At 31.3% G+C, this 24257-nt stretch overlaps 1 protein-coding gene and 1 pseudogene across 1 annotated transcript; both read right to left on the reverse strand.

Moving 5' to 3' along the window:
• Nucleotides 1–1379: 1379 nt before the first annotated feature.
• On the reverse strand, nucleotides 1380–3726 carry LOC120210690 (annotated as a pseudogene).
• A 4208-nt stretch (nucleotides 3727–7934) lies between these two features.
• Nucleotides 7935–23337, reverse strand: LOC120210691 (peptidyl-prolyl cis-trans isomerase CYP23-like). Its single transcript, XM_039209393.1, has 9 exons — nucleotides 23322–23337; nucleotides 15841–15944; nucleotides 15618–15731; nucleotides 15345–15493; nucleotides 15177–15249; nucleotides 14984–15073; nucleotides 14379–14418; nucleotides 8302–8384; nucleotides 7935–8207 (listed from the first exon to the last, which is right to left on the reverse strand). Exons 2-9 carry the CDS (start codon nucleotides 15937–15939, stop codon nucleotides 8187–8189), a joined length of 669 nt encoding a protein of 222 aa, XP_039065324.1. The 5' UTR covers nucleotides 15940–15944; nucleotides 23322–23337; the 3' UTR covers nucleotides 7935–8186.
• Nucleotides 23338–24257: the final 920 nt, after the last annotated feature.

A 24257-nucleotide genomic window follows, 5' to 3' on the forward strand; every position in this document is an offset into this window, starting at 1 on the left:
TTATTTAATTATTGTAGTCTCTGCTAGAAGGGACCTATGGAAGATGAGCAGAATTTTTATCAAAATCCTAAAAATGAATTTCTTAAACAATAAGCATAAACACACGTGGATAAGTGAAGAACTCTACGTGTGCTATATTTACTTGAAGCAGGAGCATAATTGAACGGTTTATTAGCCGCCATATTTTCTAATAGTCTCTTAACATGTACCTTTGGTCGTTTGGATTTGACACGGTAGCAAATAGCTGCAATTGTTGTATTTTCTTGACCCTTCACGTTAATTGCGTCTTTTATTTTTTTCCGTCAATTTAATTTAAAGTTAAAAATAAAAAAAATAGACGTAATAAAAAATGGTAACTTCTTCCTAACATTTTTTTTAATAATCGAGAATATTTATTTTTCATAACATTTTCAATTCAACCGTAGATATTAGAAAAATATATATATATTTTAGGTTACGTCAATCAAAAATATTATACTTTCTTTAATATTTTCAGTTAAATTTATTACATATCGTTCCTCGACCTTAAATTAAGTTATCTTATCACAAAATTATGCGAATTTTTCGTTTGTCAAAGTTTTTAAAGTTCCAAAAAGTTATAAAATTTCATATCCTTTAATCGGTTTTCATTCTTTGATAGGATCATTAATTAATTTATGTGACCTATTAGAATTAAATTTATTATATGACAGGTCTATTTAGTTTGTTAATTTATAAATAATCATTGTTATTACAATAAATCTAACACCTAAAAACGGTAAATTATGCTTTTAATACCTAAATTATCAATTTTGATCTATTTAGTACCTAAACTTTAATTTTTTTAAACCATACCTAAATTTAATTTTTTGTTTCATTTTAATACCTCATTTAAAATTTAAAGTTAAATATTAAAAAATTGAAAATTTAGATATTAAAACGGTCCAAAACTATAATTTAGATACTATATACGTTAAGTTTTTAACGATGGGTCTAAAATAAAATAAAAACTTAACATTATATATGATTTTGAAAAAATTAAAAGTTTAGAATAAATACGTAGTTTATCCTATTAAAAACTTATATAAACCATCATACAAAGTTAGGAAAAAAGAATTAGACTCACAATTTCTCTCAACATATCTCAATATTGTTTTTTTCAAAGCGTCTATTCTTTATTTTCTTCACAAATTCAACAGCTACAGAACAAATAAATCATAATTAAATACTTTGAACACCAGCTAAAGCTTAAGCATTTTAACAATAAAGTAAATGATAGGTTATCCACATCAATCTCAAACTATAGTGGAATTCCATTTCCTCCGTAATCCATCCTGTCGTCCACTACATAGCAAGGGATTTGTGAATCGTAAGTGCAAATCCACTCGCATTTGATACGATACCCACCAAAGCATATATATTTTCAAACTTTCAAATGGATATTATACATGTACAGCTCTCTCCATTCCTTTTTAATGTCCTGTTTTCAGAAAATATATATATATATATGCATGTATGTATGCATGTATGCAAAGGTGCTTATCTACAATACCAAGACCTGTATGCATGTATTGCTATCAAAAAATTACTGATGAACACTGTGATTACCCAAGTCAGCTGCTGCTTTAGCTGCCCGTTCTAATGCACCCGACACCCAAAGAGCTCCCTGGGAAAGTAGCTGCTGCTGACTACAGTTTTTCCAGCGGCTGCAGCGGTTCTTCCTGCAGCAGAAATGGCGGATTTGGTGTTCTCTGATACATGGTATTTCTCATCCACAGATCTAACAGTGCCAACACCCGCACGAAGTTTATCTGTGAGGCCAATCCTCTCACTTAATTCAGCAACTTTAGCTGCAGCGGTTTCCGAAACTTGATGAGATTCATCAAAGGCTTTGGCTTTGCTTAAAGCATCTTTGCCTAACACATATCCATTGGCCAACATGGCTTTCACAGCATCCTGAGCGAATGAAACAGCTTCTCCAGCATGAGATACAAATTGGCTTCTCAGTGGAGGTTGCTACAAAAGGGGGCAAAAAAATGAGAAGATAGAATACCATTTACTAAAGTAAAATTTCCACAAGGATCAATTCAGGAGCACAAAAAAGATAAGTCACGTACCCATGAATTTGCTTCCTCTTCTTGGCTTCTTGAAGGGCCACTAAAATCAAACTCCTCTTCATATTGCCCCCAGCGAGATATGAATACGCGTTGATCAAGAAGTGTCGCACCCTAAAATGATAAGATATTTTAAGAGCAAAAATACAAACAGATTATACAATCATCGTGATGGAGTGGTAATCATAATTCATGAATTAGATTCATATTGAACACATATAGTAGCATAGGAAAAGTAATGGAACTAAATAGATAAATGAGATATACTTCATTCAAAAGTTTAATTGATGCTGTTATAGGTAAAAATGCCCAAAGATTGATATAACAAAAAAATACAGAAATAAAGAGATCAAAAGAGAGAACACATCAACAGGATAATTGTCAGTTTTAAAAAGAACACCATGATCATAACTGCAGGAAAAAACTGTACCTATATCAATCCAATATGAAGTTATGAACCCCCCAAATACAATTTCCTCAAAACATGAATGGACATATATTCTGAGTTCAAGGTAATACTCCCACTATTGAACCAAAGTAGAATACTTCTTCCCTTTTGGTATTATCACCTGTATCTGATATATTGGCCAACTAATCCAGATTGGGTATTGAAGAGACTCATTATAAGCGACCCTCTAAACCCAGTTTGTTCCATTCTCAATGCCAGGATTACAACTATTGAGTATTGACCGGGACCTAACGCCTCATCCTCCTATACCAACTTGTAGTTGGTAAAGTAGAATACTTCTTTTAATTGTTTATATTCACTTATTATCCATTTGCCATGTAATATCGATTTTTAAAACTACAATTATAAGTTCAATACTTTAAAACGCCTCCCATAAAGTGCTCATATATTCTCTTGAATTCACTTCATATATAATCAATTCAATAGTATCCATTTCATACACAATTAATCTACACCAGTCAGTCAAATAAAGTTAAACTTTACCTATACCAGAAAAGTGATGTCGGCAGCAATACATTTCATGATAAAATAGGTAGATTTATAGATGCAAAGATGAAAGCTGCCGTGAAGGCAAGAATCTAAAAGGCAATCTAAAGCTTCTGAATGAAATTATCGGAATGCATACACTAAGCAAGATGGCAGTCTCCTGAGAATAAGCATTCCCGAATGTCACATAGGCAGTACTCGCATATTCACCAGACCTGCTTTCATCCATAAAAACATCCAAATGAAAACATTCAAGAAGATGCAAATGGGAAGGATAAATATAACAACACGGTTAAATATGATTCAATAATCCAAGGACCTAACAATTTCAACATGTTCAATGGCACCAGAGAAGGCGAAAAAATCATAAACATCTTTCTCAGTAGCTTTGGGAGACAGGCCAGTCACTTCTACAGTATATCCAAAATCATTCATTTCTACAAGAAAGACAGCTGATCCAGGATTTCAACCTAGTCAAAAAGATCACCAAAATTGAGCTTTAAAACAAGACAATTGATTTCGTAAATAATTGAGGGAAAAAATCGAACCTGATGATATGAGAGATTGAGATTTCGAATGAGGAGGAAGAAAGGGGAAGCGCGTGGACTCGGGTTTTACTAATCAGAAGAATGAAGAAGCCGGTTTGGTGATTGCTTCAGTTTTGAAGGCGGTTTTTAGCCCCTTCTTACTTTCATATCTAATTTGGGTAGTTTTGGCCCCTTTTATTAGAATTAAAAAAGCGTAAATTACGTATTTAATATCTAACCTATCAGTTTTGATCTATTTTAACACTTAAATTTTCAATTTTTTTAAACCATACTTAATATTAGTTTTTTTTTCATTTTAGTACTTCGTCATTAAAATTTTAACAGGTGATTCGCACATGACACCTTTTATATGGAAAAATTACATCATTCATCACTCAACTATCTTCTAATTTCTATTTTGGTCACTAAAATTTACTTTTTAATTTAATTACTTAACTTTCAAATTACTCCTAGTTTAATAACTCTTACTTTCAAATTTATTTTTTATTGTTAATTATATATCAATAAAATAATTAGAAATGTCTTGTCATAAAAACTATTAATAAAATAAATTAGAGTGATTAAAATAGGAGCAATCTGAAAGTTGAGTGGTTAAATTGAAATTTTTTAAACTTTAATATCAAAATAGGAGTGAGAATATAGTTGAGATATTAATGATGTGATTTACCCATAAAAATATTGTGTCAGATTTTACCTTTTAACGACGAGGTACTAAAAAGAAACAAAAACTAAAAATTAAGTATGATTTAAAAAATTAAAAGTTTAGATATTAAAATAGACCAAAACTGATAGTTTATATAATAAACATGTAATTTACCTTAAAATAAAGAAAAAAAAAACTATTTTATATCATTGAAATTGAACTTTGTCCGTTGACTCGTGTACATCATTGAATTTAAATTTTAATAATTATAAAATTAAAATTTAGTTTTATATTTTTTTATTAAATTAAGGTGATTACAAAGTAATATTTATTTTAAATATTTTCTACCATTGGACAATGAACGCTCAATCACCTTACTGCAACTGCTCAAATCCATGAGCTTTAGAAATAACAACAATTTATTGTAACCACTGAGGTAAATTGGTTTATGCTACATTCAATTATATCAATTTATCATTAAATAAGTAAAAGAAGATGACATGACTAACAATTACTGACGTTACTTATCATACCCCAAACGACATCATTTTGATGTGATTGTTTTGATGTCTAAAATAACATCGTTTTGTAAACTAAACTTTATATGTGTATCAAATTTACCATAATTTGTAAATAATTTTCTTTTCTAAATTTTATATGTATTGATTTTTAGCATAATATTTATATAATTTTATTTTTTAATATTTTGTTTTTTGTTCGTCGTCGGCAATCAAACATTATCTTTCATCGATCATATTTTGCGATAAAATTAATATTAGAATATCCATATCTCATTCTTTTTTTTCTTTTTTAAAATTGATTTTTCATGAAATTCAATTTTAATCGAGGGATGAACATAGGTCCCGTTTGGTGTGACTTTTTAAAAGGACTTTTAGCTAAAAAGTCTGTTTTGATAGCAAAATCAATGTCAAACGGATAAAAAAAGGGAAAAAATTATGATGGAAACGGTAGGTTCAAACCAACCGTAAAAGCTAGAATTTATAGCCTTTTCATTTTAACTTTGTGTTTAGGAACAAATTATAATTTTACCCTTATTAATGCATGAGCTCCACTTACATTTTATTTTAATAATTTAATATTAACATCCTTAAAAAATAATTTATTACTTAATAATTTATTTTAATTATTTAAAAGTAAATAAAATTCATGGTTTATATATTGAAATATTAATAAAATATTTTATATCCATGTGTTAAAAAGTATTGATAATATATTTTTCTTAATAAATATTTTATTTATAAAAATGTTATTAATGAGTTATCTTAAAATATTTTTTTATATTTTTATTATAGTTTGAGTGATGTATTTTATATATCATAGTATTAATAAGTGTAAATATAATTTAAATTTTATATTTTTAATTTACAACATAATATTTAAAATGAACATTTTATCTTTTCAAACTCATTTTTTTACAATAATCTCAAACACTTAAATTTTAAACAACACATGTAAAAATTATTTTCTGTCGTACTTTTAAAAATCACTTTTCAAAAACCCGACAAATTGGTCCATAATCTTACCCTTACCAACCCTTAAATAGAAAAGGCACCTTGGGCCTTTCAAATAAAGCAAGTCACAATTGTGTAGGAAAAGAAGAATGTTGAGTGAAGCCCACCTTAACAGATAGAGAGGACATCCTTAACTGAAGTGCCCTAAAACAAAAACAGCAAACACCCTTTCACAATTTAGAGAAAATTACAAAACTCATCCCTCAAATTTGTTGTTTGCACAGACAACATTAATTGTGTTCAATGGTACACCTACAATGTTATCCCAACTCTTTACCACACCCTTACAGAAAGTTTACACCCAATACGAAACTCTAGAGGAAGGAAAAGAAGTATTCTTGATGAGTTTAAAACTCATGACCTAAAAAAATATAAAATAATAAAGAGATGAACAGTTTAGCCTTAACTGAGCATACGTGCCAACATCTGCTCTGCTCCCTCTTTGAAGAATTCAAACAAAATAACTTATATAAAGGAAACAAAATAACTCTCAACTATTTGATTTTGAACGCTCACACCCTGACATTCTTCGTGCTTGAATATGGGACCTCAAGGAATAACAACAATTCTTTTACCATTGAAGTTGCTTGGTTCATGTGCCCCTAGAATTCTATAAATTCAAGTTCACCCGATAACTAGATTTTAACAAGTTTAAGTTCGATCCTGATAAAAAATCATGTGTCTTCTTGTAATCAGTCATCCATTAACATTTAATACCAACTTAATTCGAAACTTTGACCACTATTACCCTCCTCACCATCAATAAACCAACCATATTCTTCATGGAAACAAAAGCATTGAATGTGCTCAATTATTATATCAATATATGAGAATAATATACAAAGTCTGCTGATGACAAGAATCATATCCTTGTTGTCTGCATTACTACTACTGATGAAACATCATCAAACCCTTAGATATGGAAATACTTAATAAATTAAAAAAATAAAAAACGAAAGGTGCTGTATTATTACATAAGTAAGCTTCTGATAATGGGGATATATGCAAAGAAGACCCATGAAAAATGGGAATGGAATGTTATAAAGAAGACGGGAATTGAAGCTGAGAGCCTGAGAAGAAGAGTTAACCCAGGAGAAGGAGAGAAGAGAAGTGCGTGGAAGAACACCGTGGGTTATGATGGTGTGGCACCCTACTGGATCAACTGATTGTTGATAAAATTCCTCTTTTTACCATTATTTCCATGTAATTTTTTAATAAAATGATTTTATATAACTATTATATGTAAATAATGAAATCTTTTATTTTTATATTGTTTAAATTTAAATATTACTAAACTATAGTACAAACCAACCGACTTCGTCAATGATTAAGAGATTTGTTATTATTTTTTAAGACCCAAATTTAAAAACCATATATAATATATGAACATTTAAATAATTGACAGTATTTGAATACATACTACCTTATATTCACCCTAAATTTATAAAAAAAAAATTACTAAAAATGTGAAAGAGAGTGATGTATTAAGTAATACTAAAATTTCAAAATGATAATTAAAGATAAAAAGTACTATTTGTTAAAATACCATCTTACCCTTATCCTGATTTTTATTAGATATTTTATATTCAGATATTCCATATTTAGATTTTCAGAGACCTTTCAGAGTATATCTTAAATCATCTTTAACGCGTATGTACTGTTATGGGCCTTATTATATATTCAGTCGCAACTCTTTTAAAACTCCGTATTTTGTATTATGTAACGGATGTATTTCGAAAGCACCTCATTATTTGTAATCCCATATTATTATTATGTTTTTGTATTACTTTATGGATGTCTAAATTTCAGAGATTTACAAGTCATTTTAAAAGAAAATTTTTGGGTCACTATTTCGATAGTCCCGTATAACATTATAATTCATGGATCTTCGGATCTAATTGGACTAGGGTGTTGCAGAATTAGTCCATCTCTAACTTTTAATGGTTAAGATACCCTTAACTAAATAAAAAAATATTCATTTAAACTATTTATTATTCCTAGATTCTAAAAAGTTCAATAAAATAGAAATACTACATAAAAATTAAGCTAGTTTTAGTTCATGCAAATTCACACATCAACTTAATTTTTACAAGCTTAACCATGTTGTGAAACATAAATCCCTCATTGTATTCTTGTAGGTGCCTGATGGTGACACAACTTCACTAGGTCAACAACAATTATTATTTCTCACAACGCCATGCTCTCGGCACAAGATCAATTAAAAGCAAAACCAAAGGAATTCAGGTCAAGATACATTTTCTTTCATTCTTTTCGAACCAGCTAGGTGCAAAGTATACAACACTTTTCTGGTCAACAAATTTCTACCAGAATTGGTACCTGTAATGCTGTCTCTGACTTTATTCAATAGCAAGGTCTTGGCCATTTCCTTTTCCGATCCACCTGTTGTTTAGACGTTCAAGGGAAGCATTTCATTCGCTGCAACGGCACAGTATTAGTTGAATCTTACCGACAGAAAATTAAATGGTACTGATTTTAATTACAAAGCAATGAGGACTCCTAAACACCTCACCTGTCGTTCAATTTCGACAGCAGATGCAGCAAGCCTTCGCTTCAAGATACCCCTTTCCTTTTGGCAGCTCTCCAACTCGGTATCTAAAATCAATTAGAATAACAGCAAGATTAAAAATGTGTAACGACAGAATTTCAAAATCAATGATATTCTCGTTTCCATGTCAAGCTTGAGCAGATATAACACTATGAGCAGGCTACGTTAACTTGTAGCAACATTCTCCATTGGCAAGTTGTATTCGAGTCTTTTCTTTTGTTTTTATAAGTAAAGCTTTATTAATCTGATTAGGAACTAGTCGGTACTTAAAACCTGCCTGCCCTGCTTCCCATGTAATCGAGAATTCTTTTCTTGGTAAACAAAATACCATAGGATTTCCAATCCAATTTGAGGATAATGACCTCAGGGATTTGCTCTTAATATTCTCAGTCAGCCATGCTAATTCAACCTTCCAGATTTGGAGATTAAGGACTTTCTCACAAGCTGGATCCACAAATTAGACACTCAATAGGAGTAGAGAGACCCCAACCTTGATGTTTGCTTCAAGTAGGCAATCTGCCTAGAAGTGCAAGCCAAGAAAAAAAAGTCTTGTGGAACATTAAACCAACTTATCAGTTTATGTTAATCATTAGAATTGACAACTAAGTATTAACACATGCAGTTGTAATGAGTCAGCTTGTTGTAAATTGGTTATGCCGTTAGTAGCAGTTAGCTGATTACAGTTTACAGCTGAAGCTGCTTGATATATATACACAATTAAGTACATTGGAATAGAGCAAATCAACCAGATTCATCAATAGCTTTGCATCTTTAATACTTTCTCTTGTTTCTTGTCCTTTCCTGAGAAATTTACAAACTTTCTTACATTTTATGCCAAATTACTTTCTTCTGCTTGTGCTGCCAAGTGTTCCACATTGCTGCTAAATTCTAGTGGGTTACATTCCAGCACCCTTCTAGTCTTGTCCCCTGTATAGTTATGGGGAAGGAACACTTCCAATTTCTAAATACCCTTAAAGACAAACTGCATCCTTGCTTGGAGGAATACCCAAGATGCTTCTCCCTTTTAAATTATACTTTTCTACCCATGTTACAAATAGAAAGCCTGCTAAGGAGACGATGTATATATTCCCAATAAACAGATCTTATCCCAAATCTAAAAATTCCTCAGTTCTAGGCCTCCCTCAGTCTTTTGAATGGCATATAACTTCCCAGGTCATTCTACGTTATGATTTATTGTAATAGATAATTCAACTCATCAAAGGAAGACTAAAATATTATGACTCGTTAGAGAAAGGCCTATATCTCTCTAAGATTTTTTAATAGAAATTTTAAGATTTTATTATTTGATAAGACCATTTAACTAAGGACCAGCCTTATTTCATTAATAGAAACCTACTCATTGGGGGTTCTCTTATAGGCTATGACCAAACTTCCTCGACCAACTTCAAACAATCGGGTTGATCAACCAGGGCTTGGGAGGAGAGAACTCTTCAGACTTGAGTAAACTCGAACAATAATCTAACATACCAAGGATTAGAAAAGAAACTTTGGAGGTTGGGAATGCCTCATACCAACTGGGGTTGGCTAGCACTCTATCCAACTTTCTGGGAAGTGTTCCTTCCAACCTTTGGTTACAACATGGAAAGAAGGAACAAGAATGACGATGGTCAATGAAGCCTAGCTAAGAAAGATACTAGTTAACCTTCAGATCTTGTTACACAAACTACAAGGTCTAAAGAGTGAACCTTCGCTACAAAAGTAAGGTTACACGATTGTTACACAAACCAAAAAGTCTAACCAGGAGAGTAAAACTCGATGCATAACTGAGGTTACAGGATTGTGATCCTAGAAGTGACAGACTCAGGTTGTGAGACAACCTCTAATAACTGGAAATTCCAAATCCAACAATGTGAGAGCCTCATGCATTGAGAGGCTTTTCTTTTTACAGAATTTTTGACCTGGTATGGGAAGTTTGGAACCCTATTTATCATGTGAAACTCATAAAATTTTGCATTCAAGAACTCAAGCCATGCATGCTATGAATTGTTTTGAGACCTGCAAGTTGATTGGTTTGATCCAGGTAATAAAGTTACTTCTAGAATCCACATACTCTAGTTTGAAAATGAAAGTTTCACATGGTAGATACAAAGAATAACTAGGTTAAGCAATTTCCTAGTGTTATGATTCTTCTAGGTGTAGGCAAACATTAATATTTAATGATAATGAATCTTCTAGCAATATACCCTTAGATCCCAAGCAGGGGCAGAGGGAGTCCTGGGCCTACCTAGGCCATGGCCCCCAATGCCAAGAGGAAAAAATAATTATATAATTTTTAAAATTTTCAATTATATTTTCACTTAATCAAAATTAAACTAATTATAGTCTTATTTAATTTCAAATTTAACTATAATTTTTTCTCTTCATAATCTTAAACTAAGAGCTACCTTCTTATAACGTATATATTGTGATGCTCTTTCTTTCTTATTTATTTATATTCATTATGTGCTGTTTAAATTCAAAGAATTCTTTTTAAAGCCTGAAGGTAATTGAATATTTTAACTGAAATTTTAAGTTTTGATGTTTTCTGTAAATTTTTATTACTTTTTCTGAATTTTCATACTTTATTATTATTTTGTTCATTAATTACTTATGAACTTGTGGTGTTATTAGAGTTTAGTTTAGCAATTTTTCAACATCACCTACAAGATTATAATAAAAAATTAAAAGGTATTCCTCATATGTTATTTTACTCGATCAAAATTATTCAATATTTCTTTGTGTCGATCATAGATGATTTTGGTTTTATGAAAAAAAGAGTTATCTTAATCGATGAAAATATTATATTTAGAACCATGTATTTTTTACATAAATTTAAAAGTTCTTTTAGAACATGTATTATACTAATTTTAGTTGTTATTAAATTTTTATATTGAAAGATTATATATATGAGTAATATTAGATAAAAAATTTATTATATTTATATTGGCCCAGTCAATAACATTTTTCTGGATTCGCCACTTATCTCAAGGATTACTACTCATTAAACTAGTAATATTAAAATGCATCAGCTGAGTATTTCGTAAGAAGGTGAAAAGTAAACTATTTTGGATGTGAATTTAAATTCTATATGGATGGATGAGGTGAAAAACTCATTGTGTAGGCCATCCAATTATGCCAGTCACAGTATAGCCGTCATCCAAGGTAGTTTTTCCTTTTGGCTAGTGTTAATCAAGGCGGTTCTTTGTTCACTTCCTACATATTATCTTTCCATATTTAAAATTCCAGCTTCGGTTCTAAAAACCCTTAACTCTATCATGTCAAATTTCCTATGGGGAGGGGGAACTGGCATTAGAAAAATCCACTGGGTTAGCTGGTCCAATGTTTGCAAGCCGAAGAGTGAAGGGGGCTTAGGAGTTCTTAATCTCAACTTGATGAATAGAGCGCTTTTAGGGAAATGGACTTGGAGGTTTGCCAATGATAGGGACGCAGTTTGGAGGGAAGTTGTTTGTGCCAAATATAGACTCGATTCTTCAGTTTTAACTCTTGACAGTAAGGTACCTCCTAAAATATCCTGGATTTGGAGATCATTGCTTAATAATTATTTTAAAGAAGACTTCTTTGGCACTAAATTTAGAAGCATGTGTAGTTTTCATGTTGGTGATGGTAAAAATATTCGGTTTTGGCAAGATATTTGGGCTGTGGATTATCCACTTGTTGTCATTTTCCCAAGACTATTTATTATTTCCTTAAATCAGTTTGGGAAATTATCTGAATTCGGTGAGTATATCTCTTCCGTTTGGACTTGGGATGTTAAATTTAGAAGAACTCTTCATGACTGGGAACTTGAACGATGGTCTAACTTGCTGGCTATCATTTCGAATTTTTCGCTCTCTTCGGATTTTCCTGATCGTGTGCTTTGGAAAGGGGCTGGAGATGGGGTTTTTACTATTAGATCAGCTGTTAATCTATGTTCATCGGAGACTTTGGGATTGGATGAGGTACTTTTCTGGAAGAAGTTTATTTGGAGAGGCCTACTGCCTCCAAGAGTAGAGTGTTTTCTTTGGCAGATCGCTCATGGGAAGCTGGCTGTTAGGACTGAACTTGTCAAAAGAGGTGTTCAGGGAATTGAAGATGTATTATGTCCCCTATGCAAGATGTCGGATGAGTCTCCCTCTCATTTGTTTTTCTCTTGTTCGTTGGTGTGGTCCCTTTGGAATAAGTTTTTAAGTTATTGGAGGATTTGTTCTGTTTTACCAGCGGATGCTAAAAGTTTCTTTCTAGCTTGGGATGGATTAAAGTCAAACTCTTTGATGTGGCCTTTTATTCCAGGGGTCATTCTTTGGACCACTTGGAAAATGAGGAATTTCGTGGTGTTTGAAGGGGGAAAGTTTGATAAGGCAGAATTCTTCTTTTTAGCTAGATTTAGGCTTGCTTCTTGGTTCTTAGAAAAGTATAAAGAAGTTCCTATCCCTAAGGACTCACTCATTTCCGATCCTTCTCTTGGGGACTTAGTTTCTATAAACTCGAGTAAGATTACTTCCTCTTTGCCTTGGTCTCCTCCTCCGTTAGGTTTGTTAAATTAAATGTTGATGTTGCCACTACATGGGATTGGAAGAAAAGCGGACTAGGAGGTGTTTTAAAAGATTCATCAGGTTCTACTATAGCCTATTTCAAGGAAACTGCTGGTCCGGGACCTCCTACGTTGATGGAGTTAAAGGCTATTCTTATGGGGTTGTCTTTCTTTGCATCCCATCGAGAGAGGATCAAGGACCGTCTTATTATAGAGAGTGATAGTAAGGTCGCTGTGGATTGGATAAAGGGGGTTGAATTATGTCCTGTTGTATATGCCTTCTTGATTAAAGATATTGTTCATAGGCTTAAGGCCTTTGAAGGTGTTGTTAGATGGGTTAATAGGACAGCCAATTTAGAGGCTGATGCCTTAGCTAAAGAAGGCATAGGCTGAGTTAGTTAAGTTGTTGATGGTTGTTTAGAGTTGTTTCTTCTTTTTCTGTGTTTTGTTAGGGGGTTACTATTGTTGTTTTCGCTGTTTCTGTGTTTTTAGTTTGGATGTTTTATGGGTGTTTTCAGCTTATTTGGTTTTGTTGGGGTGTTTTCTTGGTTGTATTTTGTGTGGATCTTATGTAATTTTCTGTTTCAATAAAATCCCAAGGCACTCTTTTCCTCCTTCCGCTGATTAAGGAGCTTCCCTACAAACTCCATTAATCAAGAAGGGGTTTTTTAATGAGGCCTGAAATTCTTATAAAAAAAAAGTCCATTACACTACAAGCCTTTTCAATATTCACTTTAGCTTTAACCCTCAAATGGAACCATGCTGATCTCTCGAGAATCTATCTTTTCTCACTAACAAAAAGGTCCAAGAACTTTGTTCTTAGTTATTTCGAGAAGTCCCACAACTTTCTCTGTTTCTCTAGAACCAATCTCAGAAATTAGCATTCAAATATTGTTTCTTCCTGAAGCATGTGATTGTGCTTTCTTTAGCTAATAAAAGGATCAATGGGAGAAAGATAATGGATTGGTAGTAGAAGATCCCATAATGGATTATCTTATGCTACAATATTATTTTGTAAATTGCAGATGTTTGGTTCCTTCCAAGTGCAAGGTAACAACTGGTTGGAGTAATAATAGATTTCAGACCTAGCCAAAGTATATAAAGGGGAAATAACAAACCGAGCTTAGTGATTTTGTTGCAGATTAGTGAGCCTAATAACTTGTCAATGCTGTAAACAGAATTAAAACTGTACATTTTTAAAAACAGACAGATAACTGTACCATATCACCTGTTTGACAATATCCTGGAAAGCTAAAGTGCTCAAACTTTTTAATGCAATATAGTGATCAAAATTTTTCTAAAAAATTATATCACTTGCTTGACAATATCCTGTAAAACTAAAGTTCTAATATTTTCCGAATGCAATAGTGATTAAATTTTTTGTCCATGGATTAGTTTATGTTACTGTAAGGAATGACTGCATGGAAATAATGCAGCAATGAGTAAAAGCATGAATGTATCATAAACTAATCAGCCACAAAATGCCAAAAAGAGGCTATTTAATTCTCACCATAATAGTAGGATGAATGAATTGTGATGCGCTCCATAGGCTGGAAAAGATAAAAATAAATAAATTATATTTCACAGCAGATAACATGGACTAAAATCAGCCACAAATTGAAATAAGCATTGCTTGCATTCTAAATTCATATCAGACTAGTTGGATAGAGGATTATAGCAAAGGTAAAACTTTTAAGACATAATTTACGGGTACATGTACAAAGGAATAACAAAGACAGATACATAACAGGTTTTTGTGTATGCGTGCAGCGTGCTGAATAAGAAGATTATAACTGATCACCAAACTAGCTACATAAGCTCTATACATCAAGGTGAGAGTCATATAAGTATGTAACCGCCAGTTCCTGATTTAAACAGTACTTTTCTCATGTTAGTGTCTCCCCTCTTGCTTTATCTTTTTGTTTTCCCCCTTTAATGGATTATTTGAAAATAAAAAGAGGCAAATTCCCACTTTACGAGAATGAAAGAAACGGTTCCATAAAGGTGAAACAAGGATAGCTAACCATCAAGGAAACTAATGGATCAACCCTGGAAAGACATCCTGAATTTCCTATTGCATTACAAACGAAAACAGAAAGTGAGTCATATTTATACCATTACAAAGATCCCCTCACGACGGGTAGGAAGTTCCTCGAGCTTTCTCAAAGTCTCATCACCTTTCGTAACCTTACCAAATATTGCATACTGAAAAGATAGACAGAAAAAAGTATGTAATATTGAGGCTATATGTCATATAAGATTCAGAAATAATCATTGCAATGATGATCAGCAATTATGACTGGAATACCTGCCCATCAAGATGAGGGGCATCTCCAAGAAGTATTGAAAATGAAGACTGTGCACTGTCCGGATCAGAATATCTACGCCAGAGCAGAACTCGGTGACATATAAATACGTAGAAAATCGTATAAAATTAAATTAAACATGAACATTGAAACTAGTAAGGTCATTTTACCTCCCCATAGAAAGAATACCTCTCACGTGTTTCACATCACTAAATTCCCCAACAATCGTTTTTTCAGCTTCCCTTCTTTGCTCCTCATTCATGGGAGCTGATCGTCCACCTGCAACATCGGCCACTTGGGCAACAAAACCCTTATCAACCTACAACAATTCAAAATTAATAATATCATCCACACCCGCATCTTAAAATCACATTAATTAACTGACTTAGCAACCAAATTCCAAAACCCAAACTTTTTTTTTGGTTTAAAGTTTTAACACTTACTCTGAAGAAGTGATTGGTGTTATAGCAACCAAGACGCACAAGCTTAAAAATGTGATCAACAGTTTTGGGTGCAACACTTGGGTAAAATCCAAATTCAATATCTCCATAATTTGTCTGCATTTTACAACGAATAATTCTTCAAAAAAGCATCAACCCAACTCACAAATTAGATACATTTCAACTACTGGCATCAACAACAACAAAAAATCAACAAAGAAAGAACCTGGAAAACAACTCGAGGAGAGCTGAGCTGGGGTTCTTCAGAAAAAGAACCAACACTAACAATTCCAAACACTAAACAGACCCAGCAAAAGATCTTCATCTCTTCTTCTTCTCTAAGTCTTTAGATTCTTGGCGCTTGATCTAAATTTCAGTTTGTCAACTCCCAAAATGCATCTGTCTAGAAGGGAAACAATAAAGTGAGTCGGGTCGGGTCGAGTCTCATAGTGATGGACAGGTCGTAGTGAATGGTCGGTCCAATTTGCTTTTGCTTAAAAGATCCCAAAGGGCCCAAATGGGTGAGTTGTCGTGGCCCAATTGCTTAAAAGATAAAATCAATTTTATTTTTCTTTTATGACATTAATGCGATAATTAACGATGATGATGTAGTTCATAATAAAGGCATGGTCGTTTATTATACTAACATGACAGTTCATGATCTTAATATAATTTATGATATTAATGTGACAGTTCACATATAAATAATGACGTGGTAGGAGGATTTACTTAATTTTTCGATCAAGTTTGAAGGCATAATTATTTTTTTACTAAGATCAATAATATGATTAATTTTAATTTTAATTGAAATTTTGATAATTTATTTATTTATTAAATAATTTAAAAATATTAAAATTTATAAAAAAAATAAAAATAAAATATTCAATAAAAATATTAATAACAAAAAAATTATAGAATTAAGTAGTGATTACAATATAGTATTTGTTATAAAGATTTTCAAAAATTCTATTTTAATGGAAAATGATGAAAAATTAGAACATATAAATAGTCGGGTGATTATTTTTCGTTAAAAAATTAGAGGTCATCTGAGATGGACGTTAACATCATGACTGGGATATGATAGTCATTTGAGATTATAGAATCATATTTTATCATATCATAGTTAGCAGGTTGACGTTAAGCTCAGACTATCGTCAATTTTTTAACGAAAAATGATGTGTTTAGAACATATAAATAGGTGATCATTTACCATTTATTTAATAGTCGAGGGACACAACAAAATATATAAATGTACGAATAAAATCCCTACAATTACATGGTGACATGTATATTGTTTTTTTCAAATCATATTGTTCGTGACAAATATCATCATCTGAGCAGAAGAAAAAAATAATCAAATTGAATAAATTTAAATGATAAAAAAAACCTCCAATTAAACGGTGACATGTGTCGTCATTTGATTGGAGGATTAAATTAAAATTAAGACCAAATTGATATAATGTACAAATATCGAGGATCAAATATGTAATTATATCGATTTTTTTAACCGCGACATCATCACTTCTGTTAAAGTCTAACGGCAAGTGACTTGATTGAATATAATTAAATAGTTAATTGGTCTGATTGACAAATTTAAAAGATCGATAGTAAAAACAAAACGGGTAAACAGTTAAGAAATCACTGGTATAGTTTACCTACTGTTAAAATATAACAAATCAATAAGTTAGTTGCAGTTCCACTTAAGCAATGGGAAGAGGCACTAGATCCCTTAAGTAAAGTCAGATGTTCGAAATTTGACGTTTGTGAATAGAGCAAACTGGGTTGGGAGGGTTGCCCTCGTCTCTACAGTACTCGATTTGGATTAGTCAATCAATAGATTAGATACCAATAATTAATTCAAAATAAATTACTAACTTTGGTGCTTAAAATAATGGAATTGTAATACGAGAACATGTCTTCGTCAACTATAAAGAACACAAGGCTATTAATGAAGACAAAAGGTATCCTACTGTCTTTCCAGTTCCCAGAATAAAGCAGCAAATGGAGTTTTTTCTCAGGAAGTTTCCTTCTTTCACGTTCATGCATGCTTTAATGAAAGAGATAAAACCAGAGAATCCTATCCAGTTTTTTCTTAGCATAGGATTGGATTGAATGGGGAAGGCGGCCTTAATATACGATTAAGGAAATGTGTTATCGGTTTTGTTATTATTTTTTAATATTTCTGATAAAAAATTATCTAAAACATTATTATTTTTACCAGTTTTATTATTATTAGGCGTTTTATCGGTTTTGTTAACATATCTGATAAAACACTACCTAAAATATTATTTTTTTCTACTGATTTTGTTATTAAAGGGTGCTTTACTGAAAATATTAAAAACCCATTAATATTTTATGTAAAAATAATAATATTTTAGATAATTTTTTATTAAAAATATTAAATAATAATAATAAAACCAATAACGACTTTGTTTAACTGTGTGTTAAGATTCCCTCACGGTAAACTCCCTTTAGTGGATGCAATTGAATGCCTCTACTTTATAAAGATGACATTTCACAAAGCTACCAATGAGCTATGGACCAGTACGCATGTTGTTGGCATCTCCTTAGGCTATGAGAGCTGCCAAAAAAAAGTAACCAAAGAAAAAGTGCCCCTTGTTTAAGGGTTCTGTTCGATTTATTTGCTGCACCACAAGGATTCGAGTAACAGAGACGGACACATAATTTTCTGTTAGATCGGTGAATTTGAATTTATAAAATTATAAAGGGATGAATTTGTACTTATAAAATTTTAGAGATAAAAAAAATATTTTCAATAAAAAATACAAACATGGTAAATTAATATTTTGAATTGATGTAGAATAATTCATCTTACTTTAGAACATGGTAAATTAATATTTTTTTCCTTATAAATTTATTTTAAAATTAAACTTATAAAAGTAAAATTACCCAATTTTATAATATTGGGATGAATTTAATTTTCCCGTAGGACCTAAATGTTTGTATTTAGATTCTAGAGGCCATATTGAATAGGTGATTTTACCAAACTGACATCCTTTAATCGATTATCTCCCATTATAGCACCCTTTCACCTATATTTCCCGAAATAGCACCTTTGTGTTGAGATGGCGGAAGGCGCATCCACAGGGACGCGCTTTCCATGAATTTATGTGACTCAGGTGACACGTGTGAAAGGCGCATCCCCGGGGACGCGCCTTTCATTAAATGACTTTAATGCCCATTCGATTTTTCCCCAACTACCCCTCCTCCTCCCCCTATATAAACCCCCTCATTCTTCACACCAAAATCATTTTCTTCTCTCTTATATAATTCAAATTCTTCAAATCTTTGAGTTTTAAATTTCTTATTAGTGGTAAGAAATTTATTTTTAAGATAGTATTTTTTTACATAGTTATTATATTTTATATTAATATAATTATATAAATATTTTTTCATTAAAATAATATTTATATAAATTATTATTTATTTAAATTTATTAATTAATTATTTTTTGTGCTAATTATTTTTTTGTCTACAGTTATAATCGAAAGTGAAATGCTGCTGCAATTGGATGCTGACCATATCTCCAGACATTTTAGCGATATTATCATCAATAATTATTTACTATAATTTCTCAATTTATAATAATAATAACAGATTAAATGTGTAATTATACTAATTTTATTAACTTAGGCATCAATATTTGGTTAAATAATAATAACAGATGACTAGATTGATAATATTTAAATAATTAAGTGATAAAATTAATAGATTGATAATCAAAATAAAAAAATAATATAATCATACGTGTAATATAATAATTTTATACATTTTTCATATAACTATACTAAAATAAAAATTAGTTTTCATCTATTGTTCTATCCGATTAATGTGGATAATACACTCCACCTTTAACACACATTAAAAAAATTCATTCAATAATTATTAAATTATAGCCGAAACAATTTACATAATATATTACTAATTTATAATAATAATAAAAATAAAAATTTTATTATTAAAAACATACCACCGTGTCACCTGAGTCAGCAAAACCCCATGAAGGCGCGTCCCTGGGTATGCGCCTTTCACACGTGTCACCTGAGTCGGCATAAATTCATGGAAAGCGCGTCCCCGGGATGCGCCTTCCGCCACCTCAGCACAAAGGGTGCTATTTCAAAAAAATATAAGTGAAAGGGTGCTATAATAGGAGATAATCGGTTAAAGTGTGTCAGTTTGGTCAAATCGCCTATTAAATAAGAAAATGACATCATTATATTGCCAAACCCAACCCTCCCACTTTCTATCCAAGAATTTCCCATACCTAATGTAATTTATCTTTTAAAAATTTGGCAATATTATTTCAAGTTGAACTAGCTTTGAAGATGCTAGTTTTTTAGGATTTTAAATTCTTTTAAAATTTTAATTTTGCCTCTATTTTTTTTCTGATTAAGGTGGCTCTTAAATTAAGAAAAAAATTAATTTAACTCGTTGACTAATTATATTGAATATTAGTTATTATAATATATGTTGACGTGACAGCCCATATAATATGCTTAAGGGGTTAGATTGATTTTTTTAGAAAATTAAAGGATAGATATAATGTTTTTAAAAAAATAAAATTTAAATATGAAAATACTCAAATAATTAAAATATAAATATAGAAATATTAAAAATAAAAAATAAATTAAAATTATTAAATAAATATTATCTTGTAATCATCGGAGATATATTTATATTGTTACATAAAGGAGTTGTTATAGTCCCCAAACCCGTGAAGAAAAACAATACATTTAATTTATATATAAAATTTAAATATTTACGAGATAATTATATATTGTCCCACTCACTTTTAAAAAACTTACATTTTGTCCCTTCCGAGCTGAGATCCTTGTTTCGTCCTATAACCAGCCTAGATTATTCAATTTTAAAAAATAAAATAAAAATATTTCATAAATTATAAAATGATAATCTATTAATTATTTAAATATATAAATGTAACATATAGTCACGGATAAATTTTCAAATTAACAAAGTCAATATATTTTAATTCTATATACTTTCAATCATCACTATATATATGTGATATACTTTTTGATCATACATGTAGGCAGGACGGTAGATGAGCCTTAATAGGAGGGACCCTGGCCATGGCCCAAAATTTAATCAATATATAATTAAAAAATATTTACGTGATATATTTTAATTATTTTTTAATTATTACGTAATTATTCTTTTATTTTTTTTTAAAAAAGATGGAGATGTATGAAATTAAACTCTGATCCTTTTCTCTTAGAAGAGGGTTATGCTTGTTTTGTACGAGTAGTTGAGTGTTTAATGAATTTCTTAATATTTTTTATTTCAAATTATTGTATTTATTAGATAGTTTATTAAACATAATTAAAAATAAAATTTATAAGTAAATTAATTTATTTTTCTTACTCTTTAATAATAATTTTATGAATAGAATAATTTGCGCACAGGAATAAATTTCTAATGTTGAGCTCACAAGTTTAGTGTCACACTAATAACTATATTATACTACACGCGTTCATCATATGAGCGTGCTAGTAGCTATAGACATAAGTATACAAGAATAATAAACAGTTAAACACATATGCTGAGGTAGGCATCAAAGTATGGTTGGAGAGTTTGCTACATCTCAGGACTCACACAGCTCTAGCATACCTATGGTACCCTCAGATACTTAGGGTGAGATCTCGAATTCCTGCATCGAAAATGTACACCCTACTAACTTACTCCTCATGAGCACTCAGGGCGTCTGCGACCACCTAACAACTGAAGTGTCTTGGCACTAGCTGGTATATATCTAGATATTCTAATCAAACAAGATGATTGTCATACTTGTTAAAGTAATTCGGTTGTCCTTGTTATTTTCCAATTGTCATACAAGGGTTTAAGTTCTATGACATCTTACTTTATAATATTCTTAAACTAAAATTGGTTTTCTTACCCAATTTAGTGTGATAGTACCAATACTAAGCCTCTTATTATTATCAGTACTCACCCTTGACATCGATACCAATTTTGCATTTTGTGATATAATAAGACCTTACAATATCGATACTTCTCTATTAGGGTATCAATACCAATTTGAGATTCGATGTTTGAGAAAATAAATATGTATCAGTACCCTTACTTAAGGCATCGATGCTTATTCTTTGAGTAGTATTGATACTCCCTAAATATCGATGTCAAATATGATTATTGGAATTTATAATTTAATGATGGTACCGATACCCCGTCCTTGGGTATAGATACCAAAGAACAATATTGATACTCTATGAATAGAGTATCGATACTATATAGCTAGAAACCCCTTGTTTCGACTATATAAAGAATAATATCGGTATTGATCATCAAGTACCGAGACTCAAACATAAAATTTCTTTGTTTTACCTGAAAATGACACCCCAACTTCATCCTTAAGCCTCCATAAGGCCCCTCAAACGTTATTTAAGTCTCATGTAAGTCAAAAGGGGTCATGATAGATAAATTTACATGTTGTATAACATCACACACCACAATCCACCATGGATGCACTTACATGCTCTATAAGCGCGTACAAATTAACCAAGTATATACAATGATTTACAAGTGGTATAGGTAAGTTAGAAGTGTGTTACCTTTATCTTAAATTGTTGGAACAACTCAAGGTTCAACAAAAGTGCTAGCTTTTCCATGCCTTTGCTATTGGAACTTTCTCTAACTTCTTTCACTTATCAAAGACAAGTAACAGAGTTACTAACTTACTTGGGAACCTAAAACGAAGTTAAAAATGTTCGTTAAGGCTCAAAACTATATAAAAAAACACACAAACAGGTTTAGCAAGGGTTTCTAGAACCACACCAATGGTCACCATGGTCAAATCTTGATATTGAGAGCTTGAATAAAAGCCCTAGGGGAGAAAACTATGATTCTTACCTTCAGTATTTCGAACTAAGCTTGCAAGGCGACAAGGTTACTTCCTTTTCTCTAAGTTCCGAGGAAGAAGAAAAGATATTTTGAAATTAGGAGTCAATCCAAAACTACTAACCCGAGATTTAGGACGTTACAATACGATAATATGAACATCTTCAATCACATAGTCTATTAATGGATCTCAAATATGTAAATATTGTTATTTGAAGATTTAAAAGATTATAAATAATTTATTGATACAAGGGGAAAATAATATATAAAATGTTACCTTTTATGTTTTATTTATTTATTTGGAGAAAAATAAGTTTTTGTTTGTTTAGCGAGCATTTTTTTTTTTGCTGGTGGCCCCAAGGCAGCATAAAGTGAAGTGGGAGCTAAAAGTTTAGTGGTCACTATTCGGGGATTAAAATACCTTTTCATGCCTAAACAATAATGACCTGTGATTTATGTCCATCTTCCACTAATTGCAACAGCTAGATAATATTCACCTATATCGTAATGACTTTAGCAAGGGCTCAATATATATATATATATATATATTGAAAACAAATATAACTTAATATAATGAGTGGAACTCATCACGTGATTTCATTAATGGTAAAGATATGTTCATCTCATAGAGATTTTGAGTTTAAGTAGAGACGTCTATATGATGTGTGTTAAGAAAATTTTGAATATATTATTTTGTAATCATATTTAGGGATGGTAACGGGTCGAGTTAGGGTCGGTTTTTGGCTGACTCAGCTCGACCCAGAAAATATGCACTCACTACATGACCTGACCCGAAAAATAGATATCTTCCACCTGAATTTGATTCGACCTAATTTTTAGAGTATAAATCCAACTCGATCCGACCTGACACGGTATAAATTAAGAATTTAATTTAAAAAATAATAAATCTTTTTTTAAAAATTACATTATTATCCTCGGATCGTGTCAGAATTTTTTCACCCTCCACCCGAACCCGACCCGACTTGACTTCGCCCCTTAAAAAATTGGTCGGACCTTAACCCAAATTCTTTTTAAAAATATCTAACCCGATCGGGTTGAAACCCGTCAGATGCGGGTGAAATTACCTCCCTAATCACACTAGACCACTCAAAAAGAAGAAAAAAACGTCAAATAAGAAGTGAGATTTTGTTTTATAAACTTGGAGCGAATACAAAGTATCATATGTTCAAAGATTCTCAACCATTTGACAGTTGACGCTTATATTTATGACATATGTGATGTTCGACCGAGGACCTCAAGGGCTGATAAATCTGTTAATCATTGAGGTTGTTTGGTTGGTGCAAGAAGATGAATTATAAATACTTAATTACATTATTATTATTTAACTAAATTTTTAAATTAAATTTCTTTAAAATTCATCTTCAAACTTACAGACAACATAACATAATTAGATTCTCCAATGTAAAGTGCATATTCCACCCTTTTACTTTCACCCTTTAGTGTGTTCTTATCTTCTCCGGATTTCATTTTTATGTTGAGTGCAGTATCTCATGAGTGGATCCTTGATACCTTCAATCAAGTAATGATTATGAAATACATATATGCTACATATTCAAAGTTTTCATTAAGTTAAGGAAAACGTATTCCGAATGCAAAAGAAGAAGAAAAATCAATTATAATATGATACAACATTTGACTGATATGAACAAAGGTTATCGATCTAATAGAAATGTTGTTATACAATTCCTAAACTACGTTCAATCCTTCCAAACCCTTAAATTGGAAGTT

The sequence above is a fragment of the Hibiscus syriacus genome, unplaced genomic scaffold (assembly GCF_006381635.1).
Source record: "Hibiscus syriacus cultivar Baekdansim isolate YM2019G1 unplaced genomic scaffold, ASM638163v2 tig00109926_pilon, whole genome shotgun sequence".
Taxonomy (NCBI): Eukaryota; Viridiplantae; Streptophyta; class Magnoliopsida; order Malvales; family Malvaceae; genus Hibiscus; species Hibiscus syriacus.

Bases quoted from the DNA above. Each gene is read 5' to 3' on its own strand.
- LOC120210691 (XM_039209393.1), bottom strand. From the start codon at position 15,939: ATGAAGATCTTTTGCTGGGTCTGTTTAGTGTTTGGAATTGTTAGTGTT. The intron at 15,494-15,617 runs GTAAGTGTTAAA...GAATTGTTGTAG, and splicing joins ACACCAATCACTTCTTCAGA to GTTGATAAGGGTTTTGTTGC. The intron at 15,250-15,344 runs GTAAAATGACCT...GCTCTGGCGTAG, and splicing joins GGTATTCTTTCTATGGGGAG to ATATTCTGATCCGGACAGTG.